The sequence below is a fragment of the Urocitellus parryii genome, chromosome 4 (assembly GCF_045843805.1).
Source record: "Urocitellus parryii isolate mUroPar1 chromosome 4, mUroPar1.hap1, whole genome shotgun sequence".
In the NCBI taxonomy this organism is placed as follows: domain Eukaryota; kingdom Metazoa; phylum Chordata; class Mammalia; order Rodentia; family Sciuridae; genus Urocitellus; species Urocitellus parryii.
In genome coordinates, this window is record NC_135534.1 from 200,339,480 (window position 1) to 200,366,368 (window position 26,889).

Below are 26,889 nucleotides of genomic sequence, written 5' to 3' on the forward strand. Positions count from 1 at the left end.
CCTAAAAGATGCACATGTCCTTTGGCCCACCAATTTCATTTTTAGACACTTATAGTAACTAAAGAATAAAAATTGCTGGACAGTCTCATGAGAATATTTGCCGAAAAAATTGGAACTTAGGTGCCCATCAGATAAAATTTTTGGAGCCCTTTAAAACAATGACAAATGGAAGAAATATATAGTGGCCTGGGTTATGCTCAGGATATACTAAGTGAAAATGTAGGCTATGAAATGAGATAATTTGTTTTTTTGCTTCTCTGATTTGTTGAATTTTCTTCAATAAACATGTATTTTGTTTGCAAACAGGGAAAAACTGACCTTCTAAATGTCATTTTTAAAAAGCAAAAGCAAGAGGCTGATGGGAAGGGTAAGCCTATTCCTTCCTGAAGGGTCACACAGAAGGAAGACACTAGACAGAGCTGCAGATCAGAGGCCACTGCAGGGTGGCAAATCTCTCTCAGGAGCCCTGAGGCTCTGAGCACAGGGGCTCTACCACACCTCATCCCTCAGTAGTGATGAAAGAGGCGGAATATAATTCTATTCCTATTATCTTCCCTAAGTGTTTTGTGCGATAAAAAGTCCGTCAGAGCTAACCTCCACCTTTTCAGAGAAGATAGGTAAGAAGGGGTCTGAGATGTCCTGGGACCTCCATGAGCAGTCAGGGAGGCAGCAACTCAGACTCTCAGGATCTACAAGGACAGCAGGGGTCTGTGTGGACTTGGAGGAGCTGAGGAGGACAGGAGGGATAGAAGGTGGAGAGCAGAGCCTTCATATGGAATGGCTGATGTGTCCTTCTCCCTGTTGGGCAATGAGGTGGGAGGTTTGCAAGGTTGGGAAGGTCATAACCAAGGGAGGGCTCCCTCAGAGCTGTTCTAGACACCTTGCTCTAATGGTGGCATGAGCAACATGAAGCTATTTATCAGGATGTGAGATATAAGAAAACACTCAGAATCACTACTCTCATCTGTGGAGGGGCTACTAAGTGCTGCTGTTTAAACACATTATCTCTTCTAATCCTTTTGTTTTTTTTTAATATTTATTTTTTAGTTCTCGGCGGACACAACATCTTTGTTGGTATGTGGTGCTGAGGATCGAACCTGGGCCGCACGCATGCCAGGCGAGCACGCTACCGCTTGAGCCACATCCCCAGCCCCTCTTCTAATCCTTTTGACAACCCAACAAAAATTGGTATTTCCCCTAGTTTATGGATGAGGAAAACTAGGTTCAGAGAGGTCTAATAACTCACCCAAGGCCACACAGTTAATGTTCCAGCTTTGAACTGGCTTTTCTGCCTCAGAAGCTCAAATGCCACATTTCTGTCTGGAGGAGTTTAAAGGCACCCTAGGTGTGAGGCTGCAGCAGTATTGTGTCTGACTTAGTTTGCTGATGGGAGTGCTACCTTCTCTACTTTGAGATTCATGCTGCGTCCTCCTTTTCCCAGCCTACCTCCCACCACACCAAATGTAAATTAAAATATGAATATTGATATCAAACTAGTAGCCAAAGTTGGAGTCTGTGTGATTGAGGCTGCAGCGTATTTTAATGTGTCTGGAGACAGGGAGCTGACAGTCGTATGATAAGGTGTGAAAATGTCTGTGCTATGAGAGTCTACCTGGCTCTCCTTGCCCCTCATGTGCTGGCTCACTCCCTTCACTGCGCTCAGAAATGTTTGGCCAGAAATTCAAGCCAACTGTGAATTTGCTCCTTTCAATCACGGAGACTCTAAACAAGCTTGACTTGTCTTTAAAAGATCAGGGATTTAGAAACTATACAAAGGGCTGTGAAATGGGCCCATTTGGTTACATATTCGGATACTAAAGAAAAAAGATAAAAATTTTAGGGATTCCTCAGTAGGCACAGAAAGACATCCTTATGTATTTGAATGTTCCCTGCAGGTGAGGGAAGGTTATGTGGCTATCACTTAAAACAGGGTCCCCTCATGTCAGCATGGCTCGGTGCCGCAGTGGAAGGCAATTTGTTGACATTCTTCTGCAGAGCGGGTTTGGCAGGGCCACACTCTCCATGGAGGCACCATGTTCTCCCCTAGGAAGTGACAGCTACATCGCATCCTTGCCATTTCTTCTTCCTAATTTTGAGCAAGTCAGATTTCAAAGGAGGCCAAACTGGAGCAGAACTTGACCACCTTGCTCCATTTATCCAGAGAAATATGTTCTCCATCTTTCTTTTTTTGTTGCTGGGCAGAAGCAGAGCAGGTGTGGAATAAAGCCATGCTATAGGATCTATGAACAATTATTTGCCAATGGTCACAGATATCCTGAAAGCTCCTCTTTCAGATGCTTTGAAAATCTGCAGCACAAATGAACAAGGGACGGAGAAGGGGCCCTGCTCAGTCACATTAGAGATGGACCCTCCACACACCGTGATGACCTCTCCACAGGTCAGCCCCACATTTTCTATTTGCAATTCAAACCCAAGGCAAGAGCAAAGAGGGCAAGACTAGGTTCTTGATTATATCTGCGAGGTCACCATTGCTATGCAGAGTTAGAGGAGGTGAGGTGGCAACCCAGTACATTTGAAAATTGGATCTTTGTTGGGAACTGCCTCAATTTCAGAGCAGAAACCAAACTTGAGATGTCTGTATTAGATGCTTCTGGGGAGCCACATAGATAGGTTCTGTGTAAAGGGGAGAGGGTGGAAGGGAGAGGAAGAAAAAAGTCAAGGAAATATTTTCCACTGCAGTGAGAGAGGTCAGGCGAAGCCAAATCCTAAATTAGCTCAAGAAAGAGAGTTGGAGAGCGCTGGAGACCCGGGGCCTGCATGTACTGAACAATGCTAGAGTTTCAATTACAAAACAGCTCTTCCAAGAACAACTGCAAAATATCAAGTCTGTGGAAATCTGTACGAGCAAAGGGGGGAAAAGTGAAAATTGAAAAGGGTGCACTAATAGATCTGTCAACAGTCCAATGGTGACAAGCCACATTTCTATAAAATGCCTTCACCGCTTGTGTCACCTGAAATACACTGACACTCTCTATAGAACATTATCTCCTGAAGCTATTCTTGAAAAGACTGGCAGGGGGAAGAGAAGGGGAGGGGAAAATCGGCTTAGACACCAGCAAGGAACAGAATGGGAGGTGGCATGGAAAGAACGTAATCTAGATTGTTTAAATGAACTTTGAACAAACACATTAAAAAAACTGGGCTTTACTGTTTTTTTTTTTTTTTTCCAGAAAGGGTACCTTTCATAGAAAGGGGGTTTTCTGGAGGCCAGATGCCTGCACACTCTAGTAGGAAGGTAAGATGATGCCTCCAGCTTCATGGTCTGCAGAGAGGAAGTGGGAATCATGCGCCACATTTGTGTGGGGTTTGAGGAGGGACTCCTGTCTTTGCTTACTTCAGGTGATATTTCTCCCCTGAAGAGACACAGAAGACACAGAAGAGGAGAAGCCCCCTCTCTGCCACTTGGATGCATGCCACTGGGATAGGAGATGAAGAGCTATATTTAGTGACTCAAACACCATCCAGGTGAAGAATCCTACCTGCCAGCCCCTGGCAGGCTAGTCAAGGGCTATCTGGGTTCACAGTACAGGGCTTGTATTGCAGGAGGTGAATCTCAGCTGTTAAGAATTCATTGTCAGCTGAAACTAAGAATTTAAATGCTTAGTTGGAGCAAATTATTTTCCAATTAAAAGAAGGGAATCAATTCCTTCGACTATTTCAAGTTAATTAGAGGTCCTTTCTGACTTCATAAAATTGAAACTGCTTTCAATTTTAAAAAAAAAACTGCCAAGACAGACAAAGGCCCTTGTTAAGAGTGATACATTTGGGACTTAGAGATAATGAAGTAAGTAACCCCAGCTATCATTTGGAAAACCAAACACTTGTTTTAGGAAGGTAGTGTGAAGCACTATAGCAAGTGCACAGAAGCTGGGAGCCCATGAATTTGGAATCCAATCCCATTTCTGCTAGGCTTCCACAGTGTGGCCTTGGGCAAATGACTTCACCTCTGAACCACAATCTCTTTGCTCATGAAACGGGATAATACTACACAGGGTTGTTCTAAGGATTAAATGCGAGAGCTTGGGGCTGGAGATGTGGCTCAGCGGTAGCGCGCTCGCCTGACATGCGTGCGGCCCGGGTTCGATCCTCAGCACCACATACCAACAAAGATGTTGTGTCCGCCGAGAACTAAAAAATAAATATTAAAAATTCTCTCTCAAAAAAAAAAATGCGAGAGCTCCTGGCCTGGGCCATCCTTAACAAGTACTTAACAAAGGGTGGCAATAATAATCACGTTGCAATCATGTGAAAATCCTCTCCTAGTCATAGTAGCCTCACGTAATGTCTAGAGATTCAGGTTGGCAGAATCTGTGCTGGGAATGGCCAGTGTGACTTCATATAATCTTAATGATGGTCCAAGAAGACAATCAGAGCCACTGTTTCCCTGTGCAGAGTCTCAAACACACTGCTGGGCTCCTCTCTCATTTACACCATGATGGGAGAGTCTGCAGCACCCTCCTCCAGCTCCCCTTTGCATGTATCTGCACGGTGGCCATGTGCACCATGGGTCCAGGGCGGTTCTTCCCTAGGGATTTCTTGGTTTGGATTATGACAAGCATAGGGGCAGAGGGCAGTTGGAGGAAGGGAGTGGTGCTGGGATGTGTCTGAGCTAATTTCTAAGGGTATCTGTGAACTCCAGGCCTGGTGGGGCAGGGAGGGGACAGACCAATAGTGGTAACGCTGAACTTGCTCGCCTTTGTGGGTTTACGCCAGAGTCTTAATGTTATTTGAAGACAGTTTTTTGTCTGTGAATATTTATAACAGTGTGAAAACTCCCGGACAGCTGGTAATGCATTTTGAAGTGTGCTAACAACACTGTATCAAACAGCCCTCTATTGATCACATCCTACTTTTTTGTGGCCACGCATTTCATACACGGTGCTTATACATTTTGAATAAGAACTTCAAGTACCTTTTGCTTCAAGCGGTTTTTCACCTCTTTTATTCCCATTTTTGCATGATCTTTTGCCTGCATGAAAAATTAATTTAAGTTAAGATTCCCTTTCTGTTTCCAGCAGGGACTATGCTTGATTTCAGTCCATCGCGAATCACCTTCTCTGATTACTAGAAAAAGGAAGGAAAAATGGGATCATCAAGTCGAAAACATAATGGCTATGAAAACAAATACAATAGTAAAAGGTTAAGAAAAAAAGTCCCCTAAAGGGGTTGCAGAGATTGTATTTTCTACATTTTGATGGCACAGATTCCACACCCCCCCCTTCTCAAGCCCTTCTTGGGCGCTCTCTAATTATTTGTCTCAGCAGCTTGGTAACATCTACCAGTAAGAGTAGAAGGGCAGCTTCACTGGCTGCTTAAGAATCAAAATATCCATTCTATTCCACAATGGTAGGGCCTCAGGGCCAATTTTCTGCCCAGGCTGAATGTCCATACAGACACACTACTGGGTTTCCATGATGCCATTTCCTAGGTCTCATTTCTGTGGACACCACTTGCTTTTACTTTATGCCATTTTAGACCCGTTTGGTAGTGTTGACAGCCACCTACCCTGTTATAAGAGCTACAATTTAAGCACAGAAAGGACTACCATAATTAAAAACAAAACTAACTCAAAACCACCCCATTTTAGTGGCTCAGGGTCAAATTAGCAAGCAAGAGAAATCACAAGAAAAAATACTTGAGGCTTGTAAAAGATGGAGCACCAGGAACTGATGGGTTCTCCTATTTTCATTCTGCCGTGGGCACGAGTCTCACAAATAATGCATTTCCTATAGGGCAGTGATGAGAGAGATGATGAAGAATTGGGACAAAAATTAGGGGGTATTCCTGCCACACTCTTCAGTAACCTGCAAAGGAGCTGCTTCATTTTGACATAATAATGAGGACACAAATAGGAAAGGTATGTTAGGACACTAGATAGACCTTGCCTCTGGGTCTCAGGAATACATGGAGCAGTCTGAATTTTAGCGATCAGTCCATAATTTAAAAGCTAAAACCAGTAGCCTCCCATTTCTCTATTGCAGTGACTGTGACCAGCCATACTTTAAATTAGAAAGATCACTGACTTAGTCATAAGAAAAACAATGCTAAATAATTATCAGAGCATTAATGTCATTAGGAAATAGCACAGCAGCTCCCAAGTTGCTCTATAATAGGGGACTGGGTGTATTTAAGAGTCTGGTCATGCTAAGGAACTGATCTGCCTGTATCCTGAGACTAACACCTGTACTTACGAACTTGTAGACGGTCTTCATGGCTGGGTTGGCTTTTGTTTTTACAGTGTTCAGAATTGCTCCACTTCCTTTCTATAATAAAAACACCAATCAGCAATGTGGGCTGAAGACAGAGTAGGCCAACACCAACAAAGTCCTCCTCTCTTTAATCAAGTCAGGCAACATTTTAAGGGCATAGGATGTAAGTAGAGAAACAGGCCCAGATGGTTACCGTCAGGGGCAGTCATAGGGTTATGGCAGAATTGCTCTGGGTGTGTGTATGTGCAATGAGTACTGTGATAACTAGTTGAGGGGGGTGTTAGGCTCAGTGTTCTAATTTGCACTTGTTTCCTGTCCCAGGCTCTCTTAGGTAAGGTTTATCTCACAGTCAGGCAGCTTTTCAAAGCTTTCTAGTTACTGCATTCAGGTAAGTTTCATGGCTGTGAATTCTCCAGCTGACACCAAGCTGGGGCAGAAAATTGGGTCCTGATCAACCAGGACCATTGGGAAATATAATGCCCTCACCCAGGCAACTTCCTTTCCTCACCTGAGTTTTCTGTGTTACTGTTTTTTAAAATACTTCTGGTAGGCTGCCTTCCTTAACATATAAATCTTTAGAGAAGGAAAGAATGAACGGCCATAATGTTAACATGGCTTTAGTACAAATCTACCACACCAATGTCTTGTTCATCGTCTTTAGGGAGTGGACCATGTTTCCAGAGCTATCCATAAGCCTGTTCTTTAGTCTCATCCCTACAGGTGTGGTGAGGTCCCACTGTGTTAGGCTCTGAGGGCCTTGAGCCAAAGGATACCTGGTCTCTATCTTAAAGATATGCAGTCTGGGGAGGGCAAGGCATGCTGGGGCAAAGAGCTGAAGCGTCAGGTGATGAGAGCTGTAATGACTGCATACAGGGAGCACAGAAACAGGGAAGGTCAGGGAAGGCAGTAGATCAAAATACAATTGACCTGGCCCATGAAGGACGAGTAGGGAGGAAGCAGGAGGATAAGAACATTCTTGAGATAGGAAGTAGCACAGAAAAAAGTGCAGAAGCCAAAAAGCGGCGCTATATTGTAGGAGTGACAGGCAGTGACTATGCTGTATGCAGGTATGGACTGTATCTCAGGAAGAGCAGAGCCAGGCTGGGGGGCCTTATGGGGACAGCTCAAGAGAAGCTGGGAATGTCTGGCTAAGGGGTCAAAGCTCTGGAAAGTTTTTAATCAAATGTATCATATAATCTGATTTGTGGTGGTTTGGAAAGTTAATCCAACTGATTCGAATGGAGAGACTGGAACCAGTGGGTACATAACCAAATAAGACAGTAATGTAATTATTGACTTAACATTTAGTACAATTTTTGGTTACTGCCCACATTAAAAATTTTGGACTTTAATTAAAAACATCACAATTTGACCCAGAAAGAGATCTACATTGACAATAGCAAATTCTCACCCACTCATTTATTCCATACTGCCTTCCACAATTACTCAGGATCCTATTTAAATGGATGTTTGGAGTATTGAAACCCCCTTTATCAATCAATCAGCAAGTCCTTATTGCTCACCTCAGATATGCCAAGTGCTGTGTTTGGCCATACAAGAAGGACAAAGGAAGGCTTTCATTGAGGAATTGCTGCTCACTCTTGGCCAAATGCAGCCACTTCCAAGGGACCTGCCTTGGCAGTGGTGCACTTGGCCCTGAAGCAGGAGAGAACACTTATCACATTATGTTGGAGCTGCTTGTTTACGTGCCTGCCTCCCCAACAAGATGGGGGCACTCCCCCCAGGGAAGGGCCTGTGTCCTGCTCCCCTCTGTATCCCCAAGACACAGCTGTTGCCTGGCACTGAGTAGGCCTTCAGTACATACTCAAATGTAAATGGATGGAAAGGTTAGGCAAGATTTGAATCCTGTAGAGGTTCTGGAAATCCTAACCACCTGGCTCCTGACACAATAAGAAACTGTAGCATAATAACAACAGTGAGGAGAAGAAAAAAATCAGGGATGTATTCTTCATCTTCCCAGGAGCCTTTGCTGCGGAAAATACTTCAGAACAGCAAGAGGGACACATTTTTGGTTGCCCCATGATTGTGACAATAGCACTGGCCCTAGAAGGAGACTCCCAGAAACATTCTAGGATGACAAAATTCAATTCAACAGGCTTTGGCTGGCTTCTTGAAGAGGAAGACTCTCTCCTACCTCCCTCTGCCCCAACAAGAGAGCCCTTGGACAGAATGGCCTAGTTTTAAGACAAAAGCAACTTCTGGTGGGAAGAATGGGGTGCTCTGGGCCTCACAGAAGCTTTGTGGGTAGCCAGGGAGGCAGAGGGCTGCCAGAAGGCCAAGGAGGAAGCCATGTGGCTCTGAATGGGGCATACTTACCCGGACGGTAGAGAGCCACTGATGGTATAGTTTATCGCTGCCTGGGAAAAGAGAATCAGAGAGACTGTGATTTAAAGAGTTCTTTAAATTGCTTTCAGCATGCAGGACTTGGAAAGTTCAAAGTCTAGAGAACCACCTGGAGACTCCATGTCCCACTCCATGAAGAAGGCAGTAGTGAGTCATGGTCATAGCTTTCTTGCTCAAATAGAGAGCTGTTCATATCAGTGCCCTGACTTCAGACCCTCAAAAGCCTCCCCACTGCCTACTGGAGTGAGGTCAGTCTCCAGAGCAACCCTGCCCTTCTCCCCTCGTCTCTTGACTTGGCCTCCCCACTCTCTGCCACTCTGTCCTGTGCTTATGCTCTGTACTGCCTCTGCTCCAACACAAAATACCACCTAGGGCTCCCAAACAGTAGTCTCTCTCTCTCAGTCCTTCAGCACTGGCAAATGCTGTTCCTGTGCCTGGGTACCATTTCTTATTCTCTCTGCCTCAGTAAGCTCAACAACCAATTGAAATATCATTTTCTCCAGAAGCCTCCTCCTCTTCCTCTTCCTCTGAAGAGCCCTCTAGTACAGGTAATACCCACTTATAAGTCCTAATTGTTAGATGTAGTATGACCCATGCCAGAGCAGGAACCACCAGAGCTGTGTGTCTCCATGTAGGGACCCTCCGGACACAACTCAGCCCTTAGTACACTTGATTAGTGACAGAAAAAGAAAAAAAAGAGGCATTGAGGGTGAACTCTGCTTATTTCATCTGGTGGGTTAAGGAGGTCTCATGAGGAGACAGCTCTATTAGAAGCTCTGAATGACTGAACTTAGTTTAGTCACACACAAAACTCAACTTCTCTTTGGAACTGATATCCTATGGTGAGAAGCCAACTCAAACCCTGTCCCCTTGGGAAGCTCCCACAGTATGCAGTGAGAGTCCTAGTCCAGCTGAACAAAAACCTGTTTCTACTCCTTTACCTGCACTCATTTAATTTTTATCTGTCTTTAGTTAGGCCTCTTTCTTTACTACCCAACTAAAAGCTCCTTGAAGGCAGAATTAAGTCCTCCATTATTTACCAACTCGGGACACAGGGGTTCAGGAAATGCTTGTCAACAATCTGCCATTAGTGACTGCAGCCACCATACTGGTTTTATTAATCAACTGTGTTCCCCGTGCAGCACAGGCTGCTAGGCCCTGTAATACCCACAGGTGGAAGCCATGCCTGGTTTTGTGGGATTGTACACTGCTCGAGTTATTGAATGATTCAGACTGGATATGTCCAGCAATAAGAGGGGCTGGCAGTATAAGTATTATTATATTACATCCAAAGACTAAGTCTATAAGTTATTATTCTTGCTGCCAAAGACTGAGCCCACTCACTGGACCTAGGAAGAAGGCCAGGTTGGGATTCAGGAGGTAGGGTCAGTTAGAATCTCTCTGGGCTTCAGATGCCATCCCTGAAAAATTAAAGACAATCCCCCAGTTTTAAAGAGACCGGGCATCAAGCAATGACTTTTGCATTTTAAAGAAACAGTTACTGAGCACTGGCCCTATACTGAGGACTATCCTGGGTGACTACACCCTGCTCTGATCCCAACTCCTCGGGAATCTTGTGGGGTGTGCACTGTTGCTCTCAGTGTGTAAACCCAATTCTGCCCTCAAGGAGCTTTTAGTTGGGTAGTAAAGAAAGAGGCCTAACTCAGTGTGTTGCTCTCAGTGTTTAAACAAGCAGCTGGCAAGGGGACAGGGTTCTGATTTGAACCCAAGTCCCCTAATTCAATATCTCATGTGCTTTCCCTGCATCATACAGGCTACTACATTTTAAATAGCCTCTACCCAGCAGAAACAGCTAACTCCTAAGCAGAGGGTTCATATGGGCCAATGTGCATCGCATGAAATCTGAAGAGGAATTCTCCAGCTGTTTTAAGGCCAAGGTTGCAACCAGTCTCCTCCCAATCCCTAACTATGGAGAAATGAAGTCCACGCCCATCTGTGGCAAGAACACCTTGGCCTACAGCATCCACAACCCAGAAAGAAAAGGAGGCTTCTCACCTGCATACTCGCCCATGTTGATTTCCTCTTCAAAAACATCGCTGAAACCCTCGCCAGAATTGAGAAGGTCTAATCGACCATCAATAAACTAGAGGAAAAGCAAAAGCACAACAGCTTGTCTACAGAAACAGGAAAAACCATCCAGTTGGGGACCTCGGTGCATGCCCAAAGAACAGCCATGCTTTCCAATATAGGAAAGGCCCTTCAACACTGAGTTTTCTACGAACCTGGCGACACATTTATGAAACTTAGAAAACCTCCCATCATGTTTGCTAAGGGACTGTCTGATGACTGGCCACCCTCTTCATCCAGTCACCCTCCCCTGGGCCTGAAGGTTTGGGTCCCCTCCTTGCTCAGTCTCAGGGCTCAGTGTGAAGGCAGCTGCAGAAATCCCTGCTGGGACAAATGCAGGCCCCCAGGGAAGCTGGGCACCTGCTTGAAGAGCTGCAGCTGTGTGGCATTCTGCAGGAACTGCCTCATGGCTCCAGAGCGATAGTGGGAAACGAAGGCTTCTTCACAGAAGGTGATGGGTTCCTCCTGGGAAAAGAAGAAGGGACAGGAGGGTTGGAGGCTTGAAGGGAAAGGAATCAGTGCTTACCCTCCTTCTGGCCGCTTTCACATCTGCTCATTTACCTAATTTTCATTAGTGAAGTTGTCATTATTATGTAAGTCATTCTAGTCTAGGGGTGGGAACACTATTTCAAGAAAGGACCAACCCCCAATCACAGAAGATGAGGAGGTACAGCGGGAACTCAGGGTCAGATTCCAAAGCCCCCATTCCTCCCCTTCTGTATTAGTGACAGTCACATCTCAATAGCAAGTTAGTGAGAATATGTCTTCCACTATGATGATTTCCAAACTTTTTTTTTTTTTTTGGTTTATTTCCAGTGTTAGGAGCAGAACATTATATTCAGATAGATACTCAGGCAGAAAAAGCCTGTTACATAAGGCAGAATTGAGCTGCTGTGCTGGGAGCTGGGAGGAGGGGAGCCACAGTTGGGCTCTCCTTGCTTGGTGGCCTTCTCCTTACTCCCATCTCTCACATACCTTTGTTTTTCATAGGACACCAGCTGTGGAACACAGTTTGAAAACCACTTATGCTGATTGTTACCTATAGCAAATTATCATTTTATTTTATTTAATTGTTTTGGAGACAGTGTCTTGCTAAGTTGGTCATGCTGGCCTCAAAGTCACATTCTCCTGCCTCAACCTTCTGAGAAGCTGGGATGACAGGCATGCACCATCATGCCCAGCCTAAAATTTAAAAATAATTAATTATTTTAAAAAGCAAGATGATCAAAAATAAAATCTATCCCCCCATCAAGTCAATTTGTGCTTAAAAGTTGTTTGATAAAGAAGTTTGCTTTCACCAAACTACATTTTATAAGTCAAGAAAATGATACCCTATGCTTTAAAAATCCCATCCTGTACAGTCAACACCTCGATCTCTCTTTGAACACATGTGGAGTATTTATCTACATAGATAAGTCTTTAATTTCAGCAGTGTATTCTCAATTCTGAAAGATCGGGCTTTTACATCTTGAGTTGAATTAAGGGTGCCCCCACCCCTTCACAGACTTGGTGGCAAACACAGAGATGTTTGAAGCTCCACTTTCATCCTTTTTTAATGAGTTACGTGAGTGTTAAATTTACTGTCTAGCTCTCTAAGTTCCAAGAGTTCCTCCTGATTCAGTCTAGTTGACAACTAGCCAACTAGTCTCAGCAACTGGGCAAACACTGCACAGGCTGGAGGATGACCCAAGAACTCGAGGGTCAGGGGAAGGAGTATTTTTATATAGTATGCACTACCAACTTTTACAAAGGACCCGAGGCACCTTATGTAAGCACCCAAGACTACAAAGAAAAATCAGGGTTGGGAAATACATAATTATATAAAATGTATTTATTTGGGAATAGGGTGCCTGGGTACATAGGTCCTATACAGTTTCTAAAATTAGGTTACAAAGTTAGCTCTGAGCTCCCTGGCTATCAAAGCAAGAAGGAAAAAAAATCAAACTTTGTATTGTGTATGAGAAAAAAAATTAGTTCTCTGGAAAAAAAGACAGAGCTGTTCATAACATTTATTACTTTGGCAGGGACTGCCATCTTCCTTGCCAAATAGCCAAAGGACCAGCTACTGATGATAAACAGAAGTCCAGCTGGAATTCCATTCTTGTGGCTTGGAAGTTCTGCTTCTCACCCGTGGGACCATGGCAGGGCTATTCTCTCTCCAGATGATCTCATCCATGGCACAGTATCACTTGAATCCTGGCAACTCCAGATAAACATCTTCAGTTCAGTTACCTTTCCACACCTCCAAATCTACACGCATCAGTCCACACCTGGAGAATGCACTGGCACTTCAAATTCAAAATGGCCCACACTCTTAATTATTATTCCATCAGAACTACACCTCAACCTGCTTTTCCTTCTTTCTTAATCAGCAGTATTCCCAGTATTCTTACGGGCCACCACAGATCTATCAGACTTCCAAGTCCTTCCAATCCACCTGTGAAGAGTCTCACATGCTCATTCCCTGCTTGCCATCCAGCACCCTGGCATAAGCCTGGATTGCTGGCTCACCTCTATGTCCCTCTCCTGTCTCATTCCTTATTGTCTACTCCAATTTTTCTAGCCCGAGTAAGTTCTAAAATGCAAACTGGACCATGTGAATATCCCACTCGAGAGTAGGACTGCACAGATGTCACCTCTGTGTGATGATCTGATTCATGCATGTTCTTTTCTACTAAACGAGATGCTTCACGAGGGCATGAATGATACTTGCTCAACCCTGCACATGTAATGACAGATGTGGCATATCCCAGGCACTCTGCGTGGGGAGGAAAGGACGTGCTCCTAAATTGGGCAAGCAGATCCTTTCCGAGCTGACCCTGCCTTTCTTTCCCTGAGTCCACATGTCCCTTTGCCTCTGCTACCTATATACCTATTGTGCCAAATTATGCTCTGATCATATGCCATATCTGTTCCCACTTTTTTCCTTGTTTTCACCAGTTCTATTCCGTCTGCCTGGACTCTCCTCCCAAACTCAGGTCTCTGTGTTGCAGTCACTCAGTCCTGCTCAGTGTTCTCACAGAGGCCTCGTTCCCCTCAAGTGACTCCCTTTCTAAGACAATGACATGAATCACAGTGTGCGTCATCTGATAGCAAGCTCTGAAGTGCTACACACTTCACAGTTCTGTTTACCAATTTGAGAACTTCAGTGAATCAGGAATCACACTCAACATTTACAGAAATAACTGAGGTAACCTGGGTGACTTGGAAATGGTAAAGTTAGGGTCTAACTCTTAGTGGTCTCCATCACACACATGGGTGATAGTAGAGGTGGCTTTACTCTGAAGTCTCAGTTCTGTTTGCCCTCAGATACCTGCTGGAGAGCAGGGGTGTGCTCTCTCTCTCTCTCTTGCCCCGGTACTGGGGATTGAAACCCTGAGGTGTTCAATCACTGAGATTTATCCTACATTGCCCAGGCTGGCTGCCTCAGGCTTGCCATCCTCCTGCCTCAGCTCCTGAGTTGCTGGGATTACAGGTGTGCACAACCATGCCCAACCCAGGAACGTTCTTTTTAAAGGTAGAACCTCCCTTCAGGTTCTCCTGGACACACAGTGCAGTCTTTCAGACACAAGCTGCTTCAGGGAGTAAGTAAACTGCTGCGAAGGCTCTTCCTGTCACAAGTCCAAGGTGAGGACCCAGTGCCATTTTCCTACTTGTCCATCCTTGTCCTGCAACTGGCATGGCCACTCCCCACGCTTACCCCCTGTAGTGCAGAGGAGTGAGGCAAGGTGTCTCGTCAATTCCCTTCCTTGCAAGAAGGGCTGATTTAGTTCTCTTACTAGATTGATTAAACCTCTTGTCTTCTTAGGTGACACTCTAGATGCTGGGGCTACTGGCTGGTGGTGATGTTAATGCCTGGAAGTCAGGCCGTGAGCATTCGCGCTTAGATGGCATTAGTGGAGTTTTCATCCATGACCCGAAGGACAGTGCAACACAGCTGCTCAAGCCTATCAAAGACTTTGTTACAAAAAGACAAGTTTCACTCTTGGATTATCTTCTTGACACATGGAATCAATCAAAAACTCCATCGCTAATGAGTTGAGTCTTTGTTAACAGGTGAAGTTGGTGATTCCAAAGGTTTTTGAGAATTCCAGAAATAAATGACTTTATCCTCAGCACTGTCAGTGCCGGTGTGAAAATGCCACCTCCCAACAGCTTCTTCAGCAACTGTCCTTGTTCTGCTGACCCACACTTAAAGTAGTAAATCGTTATTTTCTTTTATAAATGTAATTTTAATCATGTATTTTCACTGTGAAATTCTTAGAGACAGGGGGCAGAAACACCTGTCAGTTTCCTCTTTATAGACCTTGCTTAAAATTAAAAAAACAAAACGATGTTGGAAGATCCATACATACATCCAAACATTTAAAAAGCAGTTCCTATGTGACAGGTTCTGTATAGGAGGAATAAAAAGATAAATAAAACACAGTTCTTATAAATAATAATAACTGGATGAGGAAAGGGGAGTGGATGAAAATAGAGATGACACAAGAATGGCAGGGCATTCTATCCATAGCAGCAATAGCCAGAAGATGAAAGAAACCCCACAGTGCACCTACAGATGAATGGATACACAAAATATGGTATTTACACACAATAGAACATTTTTAACCTGTAAAAATGGAGGAATCTGTCACATGCTACAACATGGATGAACCTTAAAGATATTATGCTAAGTAAAGTAGGTCAGACAAAACAAAACAAAACAAAAAAACAACTACCATATAATTCCACTGGTACAGCGTACTTAGAGTGTGCAGGGCAGTGAGGAGTTAGTAGGACAGAGTTTCAGGTTTGCAAGATGAAAAAGTTCTGGAGATGAAAGGAAGCTGGTTGTACACCAATCTGAATGTACTTAATGTCACTGAATTGTACATTTAAAAATGATTAAGATGAGAAATTTTACACATATTTTACAATTAAACATTTTTTAAATCTTAAAAGAAATGACAGAACACTTATAATTGTGGAAGTTGTATGCATGGGGGTTTGCTTACTTTGCATAAGTTTGAAATTTTTCATAATAAAAAGTTAAAAAGGAAAACTCCTATTGTCAAAGAATCCTGCCTGGTTCAGGGAACAAATAGTTATAGCACAGTGTGACACTGGCACCAGGGGCTGGGTTTCATTTTTAAAAAGGCACCTTTATAAAAACTTAAAACTTTGTTTTGATTTGATCCTTTATGGTGACTCAACATGGTAGAGAGAGAAGGTGTCTTGGAGTCAAAAGACACCAGAACCTTGACTATGAATGTACTAATTACGTGATCTCAGTTAACTTGTATTTCCTCATCTGTGACAAGCATGCAATGCTGGCCTAATTTACAGAATCACTTTGAAGATTAAAACAGATGACCATAAACAGGTTTCTCCATGACAGATCATGACATCATGAGCCTGGGATGTCCAGGCTCCTTGGGAGACAGGCATCATGCCTATCTCCCTTGCTTATGCCCATGTTCCATCATCCCACTGGACTTCATTCACAAAGACAAGTTCAAAGGTAAAAGTGTTAAGAATTTTAAGATGGTGATGGCAGAGTACTAAACTGAGTCTGGGTCCTGTGTGATTGCACAGGCTGAAGGTTGGTGAAGCCATCCTGGGGGCTAATTTTTTAAATATATATATATTTTTAGTTGTAGATGGACACAATACTTTTATTTATTTATTTTTATGTGGTGCTGAGGATCAAACCCAGTGCCTCACACATTCGAGGCAAGCACTCTTCCACAATCTGAGCCACATTCCCAGCCTCCCTGGGGGCTATTTTCTCCCATCTCTTCTGCATTAGGACTCAGTGAGCAGCCACTCATGACTCAGTAGGGCTGAGACTCAGTAGGGCTGAGTCTTCTAAGGTTACCTCTTACTACTTGATCCAAAGAAAATAAGACTCAGAAACATAGCTCACAGTTTAATTTTTCAGATGTATAAAGCCTCAACCTTGACTACAGATCCATCTCTCTGATTCCTGTTCTAAAATTACACTACCTATTAAACCACAGTGATGTTAGAGTTTACTACTGTACATGAATACACTGACCATTGACCACATTCACATGACTCAGTAGGGCAGAAGAGCTTCAGGTCAACCTGTGGCCCAAAGAAGTGTGGTTTCTAAATCCCTGAGCATGATTTTCAAGGCTCTCCATGGCTTCTCCTAGCTGCCTGTCCTTGCTGATGACCCTTCCATCTCATCCACACACATCTCCTCCCTCAGAGATTCTGTGTTGCCCCATGCCCCCACCAGGCTTCCTCTCATCGCCTCCTTGGGATACCCTTACCTAATGCCTCCCAATGTTTCTACACAAACACCACCTGTGGCAAAGACATGTTGTTCCCAGCATACTATGAGCTTCCTGAGGGCTCTCTGTTGCTCCAGGAGAGGCAGATGGGGAGTGGGACACTATCTGGGCTCTAGCTCCAGCTCTGCCCCTTGCTGCTTTTGTATATCTCCTTTGGCAAGTGACCACCCTCAGCCTTATCATACACAGGAAAAACTCCCTACCTCATGAGACTGCTGGGGATCAAACAGGGATGGGCAAGTGGAGGTCAGTTGTTCTCAGCCTTGGTGATGCATTAGAATGGCCACTGATGCTTAAAACCCCCATGCCAGAGCTGCATTTTTAAAACTGACTCTAGTGTAGCCAAAGCTAAAAGCCACTGCCAGAGGGAAGTCTAGACTGATCAACAGTCATTTTTTTTTTTCTAAACAAGAATAAAGAAATTAAGAAAGCCACAGATTTGGTCCAATTTTTCACCAGCAGTCCCATTCGGTCTGTGTTTTGTTTAAATACCTCCAAATTCTCTTGTTCAGGACTCAGCACCAGTCCCAGGGCCAGGAGGATGAGGCTGCCCAGGAGGCACGGTGGATTCCAAGTGAGAACAGAAAAGGCTTAGCATGGTGTCTGGCTTGGAGAGTCCAAAGCCTTATTTATTAGAATGCAGGAACAGGGAGGGAAGAGAGAAGGCAGGCAGGTTTCCACTGCAATAACTTGGGGTCAGCCAGAGGCAGTCCAGGTGCAGCAAGAAGGGAGCCCACATAAGCTAAATCCTTGCTCTGTACCAGAAAGCCTGCATTTCCCAAACTCAACAGAATGAACAATTTCATAAATAATCCCCATCTCCTAGATGAGAAAAGGCCACCCCTACAGGGAAGCGTTTGGTTCAAGGTCCCAGAGCTGATGAGTCTAATGACTCCCAGTCCAAGCTCTGTCCTACCTTGAGGCACAACACAGCACACACTGGGACCACCAGGTGGATTGGGAAGGAGGGCCACTGACCCTGGCTGGGCTGGGTCAAGTCACACTTGGGGTGACAGGACCAAGACAGCTTTCTGATGCATTTGTGTGGTAGCTGAGGCACGCTGGGGACAGACTCCTAGCCTGGGCCCCTGCCACTATAATAAGCCCTAAACAAAGAATCAATGTCTCATCCTGAAGCCGGCTTGCTGTTCGGATGATTTAAGTTAGGGGAAATGTGGGTGTCCGACAAGAGCTACTTGGATAATTTGCAGGGGCAGAGACAGGCGGGCTGACAGTATTTGCCCATTCTGGCCACAGCTCCAGTATTGACAGAAGCCCCCACACACACTCGCTAGATTATAGTAAAGACATTCAAATCACAGGCACGTCGGCCCACGCCTGGCTCCTCTGTGCCAGCAGCCCCTTCCTTCCGCATTAACCGAGACAAACAGGGAGAAGTCAGGAAATTCTGATTAGCGCAGGAACGAAGATGAGTGGGGAGGCCCGTGGAAACCGAGGAGACACAATGAAGTTGGTCTTCATGCATACTAGCTCAAGATTTTCTTCCCCTAAGAAATGCAGATGGGAATCGGCTCTTAGAGGAAAGCAGGTGCAGTGATTAAAAACAGCTACCGCTTGCTGAGCGCCTGCCCTGTGCTAGGTGGGTTTCCATGCATTATCTCGCTTATTCTTCACAGCAACCCAGGAGGTAGGTATGAGGATGATTTCCATTTTACAGATAAGGAAATCGAGGCTCTGAGAGGTGAGATCAACTACCTGAGGTTATAGAGCTGGTCAATGGCAGAGCCAGATTTGAAGCAAAATGTCTGGCCCTGGGGCTCATGCAGCCCAGTGTTCTTTCGCTTCCATTAAGAGAGATAATCATAAGATTCTGTTTGACACATGTACTGCCAGCTGGAGCTACTCTAGAAGCATCCAAAGAGATGGATTATGAGGCAGTGATGCTGAGAGAGGGCTCCGGAGAAATGAGTATGAGTTTTGGCTCCACAACAAGCCAACAGTGGCTGCCTCACCTCTTGAGCCCTATTTTCTCACTGATATGATATGATAGTAGTAGCCATATCTATGGCATGCTTTGAGCATGTGATTCAGTGTTGGGTATGTCCATGGAGCATTGGTGGCTCAAGGACAGAGCTGACTTGAGAGAGGGGATGGTCCTGGTGCCTCAGCAGAGCAAACCTGTCTCCTTGAATGGAAACCAAAAAGGACATGTCCAGATTTAATATCAAGCACCTGCTGGCTCAGCCATGTGGGTAGTGTCTGTCACCTCACTGCCACTGGGAGCCAGATTCTGGGTTTTAACAATAAATGGCATTCCAATGTCTCAGAGAGGGTTTCTCTAACTAGAGATGAGGGTTTCAGTGTTCTAAGCATGAACACACAGTCCCAAGAAAGCCTACTGTACAGAGAACAGGTTTGAGGGCCTGGCAAATCACTGGGGGAGAGAAGTCAACGTGAAAAGCCATCAATAGGACAGCCAACATTAATTATAGCAATAGGAACAAGGGATTCAGATCAAAAGGAAAAATGGCATAAGGCTGAAGCAGCGCAGATTAGTCTGCAAAGGCAAAAGCCCCACCATCTAACTGAGTCGAGAAAGGACTGGTGGTGACATGAATCTTGGGAGGGTCCTTCATAGCAGTGTCCACATACCGAATTATTGGGCTTGGCTCTTCATCCCCTGGTTCCTTTATTTAATATCACCCCTCCCCATCGAGTGTCCTTTGACTGGGTTGAGCCTCCAGTGCCTGGCACTGGTGTGATGCACAGGAGGCTTCATCTGGAAGTTTCTAGTCATGAATAAATGGCAGCATTGTAAAGTGGAAAGAGCACAAGGAGAAGAGTCAAGCACTTGACTTGGCCTTGATTCATTTTCCTGCTTAGGCCTCAGCTTCTTCCTCTATAAATTGGGATGGTTGGGAAATTGTCATGATACTTTCTAATATTAACATGTGTCATTTCTAGACCTAGATGAGATCTCTCTGACGTCTGCCGTGGCCTCCACAGAGAAATGTGCCATGGTGCACAGAAAAGAAACTGCGAGGGGAATGCAGGCTCTGCCACCCACCATATCTGGAACTCAGGGCAAATCCCTAAATCCTCTTCTTATTTGTGAAAGGGGGCATGACTTCCTGTTTCACAGGGTTGTGGGGATCACAGCTGATTCATGCAAGGTGCTTAGCTAAGGGCTTGACTCCCAGTAGAGGGCTACAAAAAATACCCCAGTTTTCCATCCCCAGTTTTGGAGGTTCTCTGCTCACAGCAGGTGTTAGATTCTACTTCAGTCAGCCCTGATGCAGTGTATGTGGCGTGTACTACTGTGCATGACAGGTGACAGGGTAGTGGAGGTGAGACCATGGCTCTGAGCCACAGAATCTCCACAGCAATAGCAATCTTCTGTGCAGCCTTTCTTGTGACTATATATTGTTGCAGGCTGCCTTTCTGTGATAACCCCAGAGAGGTTCCTCACCCTCATCTTGTGGAAGGAGGGGATGTGACCTGCCTAAGGCCACAGACCTAAAAGAACTATAGTGGTATCTGAGGCCAGTTCCATCTGACCCATAGCCCAGGCTCTCCCCATGATACCCCAGAACACTGTGCATGCTCAATTGTCCAGATGTGTTTTTTCCTCTGGTTTCTGGAGACTCCAAGAAATGGCAACTGACCTTCCACAAGAAGACATCCTTTTCTGTTTGCTCTAGTTACAGCCCCAGTATGAGGCATTCGGAGTCTATGGGGGTTAGTATGACTTAGGGACTCACAGGGACTGAGTGAGTCCAAAGCTGCAAATGGCTAGAAGCAAGCCTCTCCAAGCCTCAGTTTCCTCAGCTGTCCATTGGAAATATCCCTTACTTCATATTTGAGGTTTATAATGATGTAGCATTTGTCAAGGTGCCATCACCAAGTAGCACATGGCAAGTGCTAATGGAGGTCAATATCCTTCATGCCTTTTTTCAGATGCCCTTTTACAGCTGGGCATCACATCTCAGGTGGAATCTTCTATACCTTACTACCCTCAACTAATACCTCTGACTGAGGTGAACCTGTTTGGGAGGGGTGGGATCCTAGGAAGGCCATACAAGGAGGGGGTGATATAATGGCCAAGCACCAAGGAGGAGCAGGCACTTGGAGATGAATTAACTCCTTAAAATAATCCTGTGAAAGTGGGTATAATAAACCCACTTTACATAGTGGTCAAGAGAAGCCAGTTGTGTGCCCAGGAGACACAGGAGACAGGTGGAAGCAAAGAGCAGGGAGGAGCTGGTTTTGCTGGGTTTTGAGGGCACATTTCCTTGTGCCTCAAATAATCCATGCTACCCCATAACATGGAGTAGGCCTCAGTTCTCTAAAAGAGTCTGTCATCTCCTGCCTTTACACATGCTATGCTCTTCTTTCTCAGGCTGAGGAGTCCCCTCACCCTCTGAGGTCTAATTCGGGGCCAGCTGCCCAAATCACTTCCAGAACCCTCCAGGCCTTAGCCTGGGTGTCCCTCTTCTGGGTTCTGAGCCCCTAGGCTCACCTCTGCCATAGCATTAATGGTAGTTTCAGCAGAGATGGCCTCCTTGAGGGTACAGGCTGTGCTGGATTTGCCTCACCCTGGCATCTCCTGCTTGGTGCCTGCGTCAGGGTGGGTCCTCTGTCTCTAGTTCATGAATTACTCTACTGTGGAGCAGCAACAGGGACATTTTGAGGAAGCAGCAAACAGGGTGGAGGGCCAGGCAGCCAGACCGAGGATGTGAGGAGGAGCTAGAGGGAAGGGAGAAGCCGGTGTGTGGCTGGCAGGGGCGGCGAGGTGGGGGAGGCAGGGAACCCCATCTAATTAGGGCACATGTGCAGAGCAGCATCTGGCTCCGAGCACAGCAGTTTCCACTGCTCCTGGAGTTGTCGTGGAGACGACCACATGACCTGCCTGGAGCTGAGGCTCAGGGGCAGCAGTCCAGATGCACTCCTAACACATTCTGACAGAGAGCAGATGGGCAGCTATTTGCAGGGCCAAAAAATGCCAACTCTGCTGCCCCCCAGACCCGCGTGCCCTCACTGATCATTTTCATCTTGTAAAGTCATTCTTATCTGCCCTGGAACCACCAGTTCCTCTTGTGTAGGAATCAGTGTGAGAGCTGTTATTTTTGTAGTTCTCTGACCATCACAACTTCAGGCCTGTTTGTGTGGGTGAGGAGATGTCACCACCTTTAATGAAGGGGTTCCTGATGACAGGCTCTCCTTCCACAAGGCTGCCCCCACCTCCCATCTCTTTCTCTACTCATAGTGTCTTTATTCCTCACTCTGTAGTCTCCATCCTATAGGTTGAGGCCTGAGAGCTATGCCCTGCCAAGTTTGAGGAGAACGTGGGCTTCAGAGGCTGAGCAATGGGCACACAACTGGCTTCTCTTTACCACTCTGTAAAGTGGGTTTATTATTCCCACTTTCACAGGATTATTTTAAGGAGTTAATTCAATAATTATGGAAGAGCCCTGAAAATTATAAAACCCTATATCAATGTAAAGCTCTTATGATAATGGTAATTTTCGACCAAGATTAAATTTTCTTAAAGTCTCAATAATGTTAAGAAGAAAGTTTCTTTTATGTGAGTACAGGAAAATAACAAAATCTTAGAGTTTGTACAAAGCCATAATTTATTATCCACATGTATGGCAAATGTCTGTTATTAAGGTCTTGAGTAAGGTGTGAAAATGTCGAGTGTTTGGGAATCAGGCTGGGGTTTGATTTTGGCTCTGATGCTTATGAGCTATGAAATCTCTAGCAAGTAACTTAAACCGTTCTAGGGCCTCAGTTTCTCCATCTATAAAATGGGACCACTTATTCTTACCTTGGATGAATTTATTTCAGTTGTGAGAATTAATTGCCTAGCACATGTAGGCACTCAAAAACATTAGCTCCACTTCCTTTCTCCCTGTTCATTCAGAGGAATAAAAAATGACTGAGGTTGAGTACAGAGTAAAAAAAAAAGCACAGGTTCAGCTAGGCTAGGCTGGAATCCCCTTGATAGCAATGTGGCACTAGCGAAGCACTCATCTCTTTTAAGTCTCAGTTTACTCTTCTGGAAAAGCAGGATAGTAATAAGATCTGCCCTGTGATGTTGTTGTGTGGCTTAAAGGGACATTCATTTTCATTTCTGAGGTTGGGAAGTAAAGGGAAATGAGGAACCCCACCTGAGGTATTGGTTGCCTGGATGCATAAGGGGACCATTGGAGGTCCCCTGGCCCACTGCTTGAGTGGCACCTGAGTGGCATGCAGGCGGCTGGCCCAGGTGCTTACAGGCTTATTTATGAAGCACCGCAGGGGTTCCTGCTGCAGGCTCACTCACCTGCCATTGCAGGTGTAGGGAAGGCCTGGATAAAAATATTGCAAACGTGGGTTTAATGTCACCCAGCAGAGACTAATGATTGTCTTAAGTAAATACTAATTACAAGAGTTACCCAGTTAGTGCCAGAGTGGCACACATACTTTTCTATCTCCACATATAGGTGAAGTGATCATTTGGGGAGACAACTTCTTATGCAAATCTTCCAGGGAGTTGAAGGGCTTACAGGTTATAAATAACTGGGGTATTCCTAGTTAAAATGCTTGATAAGTGTCTTAACATGTAATGTATAGGGATTTCTTATGTGAGATCTCATCTGCCTCAGACCACATAGCGGATTCAGTTCTACTGAACCCTTTATATGAAAACTGATCACAATGGTGTGGACAACCCAGATTTGGTTGAAGGCTTGGCACATACGCTGGCTGATCTCAAGGTAAGTATATGCCCAAAAGCTAGGAAGTGGGGGTTGCTGACCTTTGGTGGTGTTTTAGTTCTGGTGTTCCATGTGACCTCTTGGACATGCTCCTTCTCTGCTTGAGTTTCCATCACCTGTGTGGGAAGCTAACATTTGCTGATCACTCTGATCAGCGGTTCCTACATCTGGTGGCAGGTGGACACTCACCCAAAGGTTTTCTAATGTACATCCTTGGGCTGTGCTTGACCTCAACAAAGCTGCTCAGATGATTCCAGCACATTTCAAAACCTGGGAGGGAGGTGGCAGCGGTGGTGGTAGTGACGGGAGTAACAGGCACTTGTATGCATTTTCCTCGTGCTACATGATTTTCATGTCCTCACTTGTTTAATCCTCACCACATCCCACAAGGAAGAGGTTCAATTGGGGAAAATGAGGCACAGAAATGTAAAAGTAACTTCTCTAGGTTCACACAGGCACATTTGTTGATTAAATGTAAACAAATGAATTGAGAGTATAGCTTTCATGGTTCTGGAAAAAAGCAAATTCTCAGAGGGGTCTTTTCTAGCTGGGCTGTATCCGTGGGATGTGTGGAAAGCATTAGTCCTACACAAGGTCAAGGTGGGGACTGGAAAGTCCCAGATTCGACATCTTAGAACCTGGCTTATGGATTTTTCAGCTACTAATCTAAATGTGCCAAGTCCCTCTGTGACGGATAAAGAGAGAAGGGGGACTGCATCTGACCCCAGAGGACCCCAGATGGACTAAACCAGATAACCACATGCTGCACAAAACCATTGGAAAACCCCCATCCCCATTATTATGGTCACCTTAGTAAATCTTCAGAAAGCTTTTGGTGATAGTCAAGGGGATGTGTATCCAAGGGATGGGGCTGGATTCTGCTGGGGGCTCCAGAGTAGCTGGACTTACAACCATCTTCCTACTAAAGCTATCCCATGAAATAAAGAACAGTCTGAATGCCAGGAAATGGCAGCCCTTCCCAACACCATGGGTAGCAGGTACTTAGTCCTTGGGGATAGTAACTCTCCATGACTGTCAATAATGATGATGATGATGATAATAATAATAATAATAATAATGGCAGCAATCATTTACTGAGAGCCTGCTGTACACATTCAAACAGTATGTATTCAAGATGTCTATAGAGGTGCTGAATGGTTTAAAGGGAAGTGTAAACTGATGTCTGCTGTTTACTCTGAAATGCATGAAAAAACAAGAAGCATTGATAGATGCATAGATGGACAGATGTGATAAAACAAGAATAATAAAATGTTAATGGTACAATCTAGATAGTAGATATGTGGGTGTTCACTGTAAGTTTCTTTCCACTTTTCTGTATGTTTGAATATTTTTATAATAAAATGTGGGGAAAAAACCCACAAGGGGACATTAAGTGCCAGAACATCAGCAGGGCAAGAGTGGTGGCAAGATGTTATTCCACAAGCTACTGGTCTTGAGGGAACACCAAACATGACATTGTGCTAATCCAATTTATCATTGATACAGTGACAGGGAGGTATTAAAAGTGAGTTATAAATGAAAAACCAACGATTTATTGTACATCTACTATGAGCCAGGCCCCATGTAAGCACTGAAATAGTAATGACTAAAGCAGTCACAGTCCCTCCCTCAGACAGTGTGGGTGATCACACAAGGAAACAAACAGTGCATGTGACAGGCAGGGGAGGCACCTGCAGATCTGGAAATCAAGCTCTGAAAGGTCAAGTGACTTGCCAAGTCCACGTGACAAGCAGGTGGGGGTGGGGTTCACACATGGGCATATCTGAGTCTAAACTCTGGGTCTCTTGTCACCTGTCACCTTTCAAAAGGTCACTAACATCATCAACTCTCATTTGCTCTTGATGAGAGGAGCTACAAGAAAAACTGACATTGCAAGATCACATCCAAGTTTCATTCTAGCCATTCTTTTCTTTTTTTTTTTATTGTTGGTTGTTCAAAACATTACATAGTTCTTGATATATCATATTTCACACTTTGATTCAAGTGGGTTATGAACTCCCATTTTTACCCCGTATACAGATTGCAGAATCACATCAGTTACACTTCCATTGATTTACATATTGCCATACTAGTGTCTGTTGTATTCTGCTGCCTTTCCTATCCTCTACTATCCCCCCTCCCCTCCCCACCCCTCCCCTCTTCTCTCTCTACCCCTTCTACTGTAATTCATTTCTCCCCCTTGTATTATTTTTCCCTTTCCCCTCACTTCCTCTTGTATGTAATTTTGTACATCCCTGAGGGTCTCCTTCCATTTCCATGCATTTTCCCTTCTCTCTCCCTTTCCCTCCCACCTCTCATCCCTGTTTAATGTTAATCTTCTTCTCATGCTCTTCCTCCCAACGCTGTTCTTAGTTACTCTCCTTACATCAAAGAAGACATTTGGCATTTGTTTTTTAGGGATGGGCTGGCTTCACTTAGCATAATCTGCTCTAATGCCATCCATTTCCCTGCAAATTCTATGATTTTGTCATTTTTTTAATGCAGAGTAATACTCCATTGTGTATAAATGCCACATTTTTTTTTTATCCATTCGTCTATTGAAGGGCATCTAGGTTGGTTCCACAGTCTTGCTATTGTGAATTGTGCTGCTATGAACCTCGATGTAGCAGTGTCCCTGTAGCATGCTCTTTTTAGGTCTTTAGGGAATAGACCGAGAAGGGGAATAGCTGGGTCAAATGGTGGTTCCATTCCCAGCTTTCCAAGAAATCTCCATACTGCTTTCCAAATTGGCTGCACCAATTTGCAGTCCCACCAACAATGAACAAGTGTACCCTTTTCCCCACATCCTCGCCAGCACTTGTTGTTGTTTGACTTCATAATGGCTGCCAATCTTACTGGAGTGAGATGGTATCTTAGGGTGGTTGTGATTTGCATTTCTCTGACTTCTAGCCATTCTTTTCAAAGCTGCCCCTCACCAGATGGAGTCCTGGGACATCAGCAAAGCAACTGCTATGGCTTTAATTCCCTTCACTTGGGAAACCTCCCAGCTTTTGAGGTGGTTTCCCAGTCACTGCCTCATTTGACCCGCACATAAGTGCTGGAATCCTGAAGCTTTCAGCCCATTTGAACAAGAGGCCAAGAGCTTAGGGAGCTGGAGTGATAGGCTGTTTGCCTAGCCCTCCCTTACCTCTGGCTTAGAGGGATGAGTAGGAGCTGGTTAGTTTG

The 26,889-nt window shown here is 44.8% G+C and overlaps 1 protein-coding gene across 9 annotated transcripts in view; it reads right to left on the minus strand.

Moving 5' to 3' along the window:
* The window catches only part of Dennd1a (DENN domain containing 1A), a 523,854-nt gene that overhangs the window by 62,434 nt on the left and 434,531 nt on the right, over positions 1-26,889 (minus strand). For 8 of the 9 annotated variants that reach the window (XM_026386221.2, XM_026386225.2, XM_026386220.2 and 5 more), the window contains 5 exons: positions 11,043-11,147; positions 10,611-10,698; positions 8,568-8,608; positions 6,213-6,284; positions 4,934-4,990 (listed from right to left, as the gene is read on the minus strand). In XM_026386221.2, the coding sequence (XP_026242006.1) occupies positions 4,934-4,990; positions 6,213-6,284; positions 8,568-8,608; positions 10,611-10,698; positions 11,043-11,147 (363 nt within the window). Of the gene's footprint in view, positions 1-4,933; positions 4,991-5,574; positions 5,748-6,212; positions 6,285-8,567; positions 8,609-10,610; positions 10,699-11,042; positions 11,148-26,889 lie in introns of those variants that run through there. The other variant, XM_026386228.2, reaches the window with a different exon arrangement.